The sequence below is a fragment of the Oncorhynchus nerka genome, linkage group LG3 (genome assembly GCF_034236695.1).
Source record: "Oncorhynchus nerka isolate Pitt River linkage group LG3, Oner_Uvic_2.0, whole genome shotgun sequence".
Lineage (NCBI taxonomy): Eukaryota > Metazoa > Chordata > Actinopteri > Salmoniformes > Salmonidae > Oncorhynchus > Oncorhynchus nerka.
The window spans coordinates 6766067-6775216 of record NC_088398.1 but is presented as its reverse complement, the minus strand read 5'-3'; the positions used below and the strand labels follow the sequence as shown (position 1 = coordinate 6775216).

General features: G+C 47.0%; 1 protein-coding gene across 1 annotated transcript; it reads left to right on the top strand.

Moving 5' to 3' along the window:
• The first annotated feature begins 919 nt into the window (after positions 1-919).
• Positions 920-8457, top strand: LOC115140749 (complement C1r subcomponent-like). The gene is made up of 13 exons (XM_029679054.2): positions 920-1214; positions 1678-1891; positions 2007-2190; positions 2747-2887; positions 2982-3187; positions 5332-5479; positions 5726-5844; positions 6106-6184; positions 6339-6473; positions 6760-6834; positions 6932-7137; positions 7390-7607; positions 7981-8457. The coding sequence occupies exons 1-13, from the start codon at positions 1189-1191 to the stop codon at positions 8351-8353; spliced, it is 2124 nt and encodes a 707-aa protein (XP_029534914.1). The 5' UTR covers positions 920-1188; the 3' UTR covers positions 8354-8457.
• The last annotated feature ends 693 nt before the right edge of the window (positions 8458-9150 follow it).

Here is a 9150-nt window from a genome sequence, read left to right as displayed (position 1 = left end):
AACGATAGCGGACACAACTGGGGACTTGTTCTGTGCCGGGTTACCTGAGGGTGTCAAGTCTAAATGTACAGTGGACAACGGAGGGGTGTACGTCCTGAAGGAGGCTGAACATTTTTGGTCAGCAGGGATCATTAGCTGGGCAAAAGGATGTGTATGACCTGGCCAATATGGGGTAAATACCCATGTGGCTAACTACATCTGCTTGATCAAGAAGACCATGAAGGAGAAACTAGACCAATATAAGTTGTAGTGGCAATCAATGACATCTGTTCTCTCAGCATCTCGCTTTTTGTGTCCATTAAACATGGAACCTCTATTTATTTTACACACTTCCAAATTAATCTCACAATATATGATTAATATTGCATTTACACACTGTAGTCTTAGAAAAGAAAAGCTGGACGCATTCCCGAGGCTCCGATGCAACAAATGCACTAAATACCAACGTTTTCACAGCTAAGCTGCCTTCATCAGGGTCTCATCTATCTAACATACTGTAGGCTGTCATATCCCATAACTACACATGACCAGGGATGTAGTTTAAAAAGGTAGATCATCTGAATGCTATAGTGGATAGTGTTGTGTACAGTGTGTTCTTAGCAGCACTACAGTACATCCCTGCATCATGTGACCTGAACTGACATACCCAGACCAGCATGGAGTTTGTCCCTATGTGTAAACAAAACAAACTATTCAAACAGAATTTACAGGAAGAGCACTGAACACACTTTCCTCCCACTCTCTCTCTCTCCTCCCTCCCCTTTTCTGCCCCTTCCTCCCCCTCTACCCCCTTTCCCCCGCGCCCCATCCCCCCTCCAACCTCTGGTAGATATGCATTCTGTCTTTTATAGGTTTCAATTTCGACATTAACGTAAAAAAAAGGTTTTACCTTTAAGAACTGGTCAATTGTAGTCTTTTAACTCCACCACCACCAATACTCTGTCTCTCAGGCCCTTTCACTCTCTCTCTCCCTCTCTCTCGTCCCCCCTTCTCATTCGTCTAGTTCAGCCAAGTCAAACAGAGCAGGTTTTAACATGACTTTTAGACTCGTAGTCTAGCATAATACCTCACCATAGGTCTCTATTGGGACACACAGACTGCAGGGAATTCAAGTCTAATACATGTGAGCAATAGCCACACAACAGTAAAACAATAACAACAGAAACATTTGTAGCCAGGACCTTCAACATGGACTGGACCCATCCGTTCATCTGGTGAGTTTGTTTGGTTACACTGTACTTGAACCCATTGGCTATAGCTAAGTGAACGTAAACAACAACTGCTTAAGTGAGTGTGTAAAGTCAGTTGTCATAATCAGACCAGCTGCCGTGAAGGTGTATGCCGTTTATTCCATTACTAGTACATTGTGTCATGTGACTAGCACGTTTGAGAAAGAGTTCAAATGAAGTATAACCTGTTTGTTTACATTACGCAGCACACCAGTGGTTTTAACCTTTATTGAGTCTTCATCTTGAAGGATGATAAGAACATATGATTCCTACAGCATCACTGGGTTATGTTTTATTCTGCTTCCTGGTCACAAATCAGAAAATAGCTCTCTATCTGATCAGTCATCATACAGACATGTTTCAAGGGGCTGTATTTACCTCGTTGTGACACACAACTCCTCCTATACCTCCCATCTCAGCCCTCTCTCCCTGTGTTGGTCTGCTCCAGGCTGCTGTGTGTGTCTGTGTGTGAGTGTTGGCGGTTGGCCCGGTCCCTGCCAGCCCTACATGGGGTAGTCCAGTCCCCCCAGTTCCCCCAGCCGTACCCTGCTGCCCTGTCACAACAGTGGGACCTCAGTGTACCTGAGGGCTACCAGCTCCAGCTCAGCTTCACTCACCTGGACATCGAGCCGTCAGCCGACTGCTACTACGACTCCCTCACGGTCAGTGGACTCCAAAAGAACACTTTGATACCTTATTATAAAACGTAGGATGTATTAAATGTTTCTTACCGATATTGGAATATGTCCAAGAACCTTCTTCACTCTGTCATTCCAGGTTTTATATGACAAGAAGGTCCTTGCAAAGTTCTGTGGTCAGGAGAATTCTGCTGATGGACATCACCCAGGCAACCGGCCACTCTTGTCTCCAGGCAACAGGCTCACCCTGGTCCTTCAGACAGACGACACGAACCCTGAGCCACACCAGCACCTCGGCTTCTCTGCCCATTATCAGGCCAAAGGTAGCAACCCCACTAGAGGATCAGATGCCCTGCTCACAACATTAATACATCATCCAAGACAACCGTACAACACTGTTAAACCACAAACCCCAGGAAAGTCTCAGGGAAGGTGACATCACGGTGTGATGCTAAGCTACACCCTCCACCTATCTCCTTCTTTTCACCATCTCTCTCTCCATCCCTCCACCTCTCTTCTCCATCCCTCCACCTCTCTTCTCCATCCCTCTCTCCTTCCCTCCACCTCTCTTCTCCATCCCTCCACCTCTCTTCTCCATCCCTCTCTCCTTCCCTCCACCTCTCTTCTCCATCCCTCTCTCCTTCCCTCCACCTCTCTTCTCCATCTCTTTCTCCATCCCTCCACCTCTCTTCTCCATCCCTCTCTCCTTCCTTCCACCTCTCTTCTCCATCTCTCTCTCCATCCCTCCACCTCTCTTCTCCATCCCTCTCTCCTTCCTTCCCTCCACCTCTCTTCTCCATCTCTCTCTCCTTCCCTCCTCTCTTCTCCTCTCTCTCTCCTTCCCTCCATCTCTCTTCTCCATCCCCTTCCCTCTCCCAGACATAGATGAGTGTTCAGCTCCAGACCCTGAGGATGGTTCTGGTCCACTCTGCTCCCAGATCTGCCACAACACCCTGGGCTCTTACATGTGCTCCTGTCGCCATGGCTACGAGCTCCGCCCTGACCAGCGCACCTGTGTCTGTGAGTACATCTACTCTCTATCTGTGTGCGTGTGTGCGTGTGTGTGTGTGTATTGTAGTCCTACACATCTTGTGGACATCTCTCTCTCCCCCAGTGTCCTGTGGTGGGGGTATATTTGATGAACCAGAGGGGACTCTGTCCAGCCCAGGCTACCCTGACCCATCACCCCACGGCCTGGCCTGTCAGTATGTCATCTCTGTGGAGCCTGGGTTCATCGTCACCCTCAACTTCACTGACAGCTTCCACATAGAGCACATAGACACCCAGAATGGACCCAGCTGCCTCTACCACTGGCTACAGGTAACACTGTACACTGCCCTGACCACAGGTTACAGGTAACACTATACAATGCCCTGACCACTGGTTACAGGTAACACTATACAATGCCCTGACCACTGGCTACAGGTCACACTGTACAATGCCCTGCCCACTGGTTACAGGTAACACTGTACAATGCCCTGCCCACTGGTTACAGGTCACACTGTACAATGCCCTGCCCACTGGTTACAGGTAACACTGTACACTGCCCTGACCACTGGCTACAGGTAACACTGTACACTGCCCTGACCACTGGTTACAGGTAACACTATACAATGCCCTGACCACTGGTTACAGGTAACACTATACAATGCCCTGACCACTGGCTACAGGTCACACTGTACAATGCCCTGCCCACTGGTTACAGGTAACACTATACAATGCCCTGACCACTGGTTACAGGTAACACTATACAATTCCCTGACCACTGGTTACAGGTAACACTGTGCAATGCCCTGACCACTGGCTACAGGTAACACTATACAATGCCCTGACCACTGGTTACAGGTAACACTGTACAATGCCCTGCCCACTGGTTACAGGTCACACTGTACAATGCCCTGACCACTGGTTACAGGTAACACTGTACAATGCCCTGACCACTGGTTACAGGTAACACTATACAGTGCCCTGACCACTGGTTACAGGTAACACTATACAATGCCCTGACCACTGGCTACAGGTCACACTGTACAATGCCCTGCCCACTGGTTACAGGTAACACTGTACAATGCCCTGCCCACTGGTTACAGGTAACACTGTACAATGCCCTGACCACTGGCTACAGGTAACACTGTACAATGCCCTTACCACTGGTTACAGGTAACACTATACAATGCCCTGACCACTGGTTACAGGTAACACTATACAATGCCCTGACCACTGGTTACAGGTAACACTGTACAATGCCCTGACCACTGGCTACAGGTCACACTGTACAATGCCCTTACCACTGGTTACAGGTAACACTATACAATGCCCTGACCACTGGTTACAGGTAACACTGTGCAATGCCCTGACCACTGGTTACAGGTAACACTGTGCAATGCCCTTACCACTGGTTACAGGTAACACTATACAATGCCCTGACCACTGGTTACAGGTAACACTGTGCAATGCCCTGACCACTGGTTACAGGTAACACTGTGCAATGCCCCGACCACTGGCTACAGGTAACACTGTACAATGCCCTGACCACTGGTTACAGGTAACACTGTGCAATGCCCTGACCACTGGTTACAGGTAACACTGTGCAATGCCCTGACCACTGGTTACAGGTAACACTGTACAATGCCCTGACCACTGGTTACAGGTAACACTGTACACTGCCCTGACCGCTGGTTACAGGTAACACTGTACACTGCCCTGACCACTGGCTACAGGTAACACTGTACAATGCCCTGCCCACTGGTTACAGGTAACACTGTACAATGCCCTAACCACTGGTTACAGGTAACACTATACAATGCCCTGCCCACTGGTTACAGGTAACACTGTACAATGCCCTGACCACTGGTTACAGGTAACACTATACAATGCCCTGCCCACTGGTTACAGGTAACACTAGACAATGCCCTGACCACTGGCTACAGGTCACACTGTACAATGCCCTGACCACTGGTTACAGGTAACACTGTACAATGCCCTGCCCACTGGTTACAGGTAACACTGTACAATGCCCTGACCACTGGCTACAGGTAACACTGTACAATGCCCTTACCACTGGTTACAGGTAACACTATACAATGCCCTGACCACTGGTTACAGGTAACACTATACAATGCCCTGACCACTGGTTACAGGTAACACTGTACAATGCCCTGACCACTGGCTACAGGTCACACTGTACAATGCCCTTACCACTGGTTACAGGTAATACTATACAATGCCCTGACCACTGGTTACAGGTAACACTGTACAATGCCCTGACCACTGGTCACATGTTTTTAATGTCCTCAGCACTGCATAGAGTACATTAATGTTAAGTATTGAGTATTGCATGTGTACATTAATTAAGTATTGCATGTGTGTGTTTGTTCATGTGTGTGTTCATGCATGTGTGTGTGTTCAGGACAGCATGCTTTGTGTTTGTTTACAGTGTTTGATCTCTCCTCTGCCTCGCCCAGGTGTCCATCCCCGACAAGGAACCCCAGAAGCTGTGTGGAGTGAAGAGTCCTGCACTAATGCCCACTAACTCTTACACTGTCCAGCTAGACTACCACACTGACTGGGCTGGTCTGAGCCAGGGCTGGAGCCTGCACTACACTACTCAGAGTGAGAGAGGGAGGAGAAAATGCATAGAGAGGGAGAACAGAGGTAGAGGGAAATAATGAAAGAGGAGAGGGAGAAAGACAGAGCAAGGGAGAGTATGAAGGGAAGAGCAGATGCAAACTGGTGAAGGGCAAAACAGGTGAGAAGGTAAAACCTCCTGGAAGTAAAGCAGAGAATGCAGGTCAAAGTTGAAGCCTAACTAAAAAAGGCCCTGGTCTGAAATCCTGATATGTGTGTTGTTGTTCATAGGGGTGCAGTGTGCTTCACCCAGTTCTATCACCAATGGAAGAGTCACCCCAAACTTTCCCCAGTACTATTACAGAGACTACATCCAAGTCCGCTGTGACCCTGGCTACAAACTAATGATGGTGAGATTAAACAATCCCTTTTTACCCTGCCTCTTATCTCATACTTCCTTCTCTCTCTTGTTTATACTCAGTCTTTCATTTTCTACAAGGGCTCTTTTCCTGGAAATATCCCCTGTGAAGTATCCTCTCTCTCTCTCTCTCTCTCTCTCTCTCTCTCTCTCTCTCTCTCTGTCTCTGTCTCTGTCTCTCTCTCTCTCTCTCTCTCTCTCTCTCTCTGTCTCTGTCTCTGTCTCTGTCTCTCTCTCTCTCTCGCTCTCTCAGGATGGCAGAGAGATCAAGAGCTATGCCTCCATGTGTCAAAAGAATGGACAGTGGCACCTCTCCCTCCCTGAGTGCCACAGTGAGTTACAACCATAGAAATGGATTCTATTTCTATGATCACAACCTAATACATTCCCATGAGTCAAGTTCCATATTAAACACAGATGTATTTTGGTTTCTCTGTCTCTCTCTTTCTCTCTCTTTCTCTCTCTCTCTCCCTTTCTCCTGTGCAGTAATTGACTGTGGGGAACCTGAAGAACTGTTGAATGGAGGCGTAAGGTTCATATCTGGCTCTCAGAACCAGCACCTCTCCGTCATTCAGTACCACTGCAATGAACCATTCTACTCACTCCTTGGAGGAGCAACTGGTGAGATGTTTTAACTATCCTTCATCAGTCACACACATTTGCTCACTAAACAATAATGTGTTTTTATTTAATTTGTGTTGACAACCACTGTCTGTCTGTCTGTCTGTCTGTCTGTCTGTCTGTCTGTCTGTCTGTCTGTCTGTCTGTCTGTCTGTCTGTCTGTCTGTCTGTCTGTCTGTCTGTCTGTCTGTCTGTCTGTCTGTCTGTCTGTCTGTCTGTCCGTCCGTCCGTCCGTCCGTCCGTCCGTCCGTCCGTCCGTCCGTCCGTCCGTCCGTCCGTCCTTCAGTGAGCTACACTTGTGCAGCAGATAGAACATGGAGAGACAACCTTGACACCCCTGTCATTCCCTCATGTATCCCAGGTAACTCCTTATGTATCATTTTCTTTACCATATCCATCAAATACCATCCTGTATCTATTTGTGTGACCCTCATCACTACTTTACCCCCCACCCCCAGTCTGTGGTCAGCCCACAATGTCCATCTCAGGCTTTCAGAGGATCATGGGGGGAGACAATGCCCCAGACAAAACCATCCCCTGGCAGGTGCTGCTCAGTGTGGACGGAGGCAGAGGAGGGGCCATGGTGATCGGGGACCGCTGGATCATGACTGCAGCTCATAACCTGGTGCAGCAGGGCAAACTTGTGCTAAAGGAGAAAGTTCGGGTAGGTAGATTGTGACACACCCATCAATCAATTCATTGGACACTGTAGAACAAAAGTATTTCCTGCTTATGTTTTTAAAGGTATAGTCCACTTAAATATCTGGGTTAACAACAGGCAAAGAGAAGTCTTCAGTACTTTGGTAAAGCTACCACAAGCTAATGTTCAAATTACGTGTGTAGAAGTCCTTCAGTGATGTCAGATTTGAAGAAGTTGAAGATCTATACTGAAGTTGAATTATGTTTTGTTTTCAAGGTTTTTGTGGGAGACAATGATGCAGAAAAACTAGCAAAGCTCACCCCTCTTGGAGTCGCCTCCCTCCACCCCCACCCTGAATACAAAAACACAGAGGGTGCAAACTACAATCATGACATCGCCCTGATAAAACTCCAACAACCACTCACATTCCACGCTGCCATCATGCCATTGTGTCTGCCACCAAAGAACGCTACTTACAACATTGGCCAGATTGGGTGAGAGCCAGACTTGTCCTGTTCTTTATTAAAAATGAGAAAGCTGAACATCAATATTAACGTTTATATTATTAAAGACATCAATAAGAACACAAAGAGGAAGGGATTGATAGAAGGGATCGATAGACCCACATTTCATAATGTGTTCATTCTTATCATGGAAGTAGTCAATGCGCCAAGAGTGCAACCTACAAATTTCACGACATCTTTTTCACATCCTTAAATTCAATTGTAAAATCTAAAGTATCCTAACTGCACAACTAGTCCTTAGCAGTCCTCAGTAAATCAATGTTCTTTGGTAAGCTAACAAATGTAAGGCAATAGTTTTCTGAGTAACTCCTTGACCTCTTTCCTGACCTCTATCCCTTATCAGTATGGTGTCAGGCTTTGGCATGAAAGAAGATGAAATCATTGCCAACGATCTCAGGTACATACGCCTACCAGTAGTGAAAGAGGATGAGTGCCAAGACTCTGTCAACAGAGCAAAAGCAGCAAAGCCAACAGAGAAGATCCCTGTTCTGACAGACAACATGTTCTGTGCCGGAGTACCTGAGGGGGGCAAGGACTCCTGTACGGGGGACAGTGGAGGGGCGTACGTCTTGAAGGATAGTATTACTAAACGGTTTTGGGCTGCAGGTATTGTCAGTTGGGGTGTGGGTTGTGGGCAGACTGGTAGATATGGAGTGTACACCCGTGTGGCTAAATACATTAGCTGGATCAACAAAACCATGGAGGACAATAAGTAAAATATATAGGCAAAGACAACAAGGGAAAAAGAACAGAAATACAAAAGTATTTTCAATTCAAGTCATGATTTATGAATCCAAATAAAGCCCAAACGTTTAATCTCTGCTTTTCTCATGTGCATTTGTGTGAGTGTGTGTGTGCGTGCGTGCCTGTATGTGTGTGAGATGAAAGGTAGAACGAAAGAAAAAGAGCTTCGACTTGGGTTGACTATTTTGTGCTTATGTACCAGAGTATGTGAGTGAAGCAGAGCTGGAGCGGAGCGTGCCCAATTTGACTGAGGCATGGAGCGAGATTCCCAAAAGCTGAAGCGTTGGTAGCACTCACTTCACCAGCTCAGGGCATGCCCGGCCCAGCATGCATTTGTAGTCTACTTGTGTGCTGCTATCTATAGCCCCTTGCTTCAGCTATTGTCTAAATATTTTCATAAAGATACTGATAAAACACACGTGCTAAATCAGGGTGACTTACAAAGATGTAGACCAAGAGCAAGAGAGGGAGTGTGGTGATGTAATGACCACAACCAAGAAGAGAGGGAGTGTGGAGATGTAATGATCACATCAAAGAAGAGAGGGAGTGTGGTGATGTAATCACCACAACAAAGAAGAGAGGGAGTGTGGTGATGTAATGATCACATCAAAGAAGAGAGGGAGTGTGGAGATGTAATGATCACAACAAAGAAGAGAGGGAGTGTGGTGATGTAATGACCACAACAAAGAAGAGAGGGAGTGTGGAGATTTAATCACCACAACAAAGAAGAGAGGGAGTGTGGTGATGTAATGATCACATCAAAGAAGAG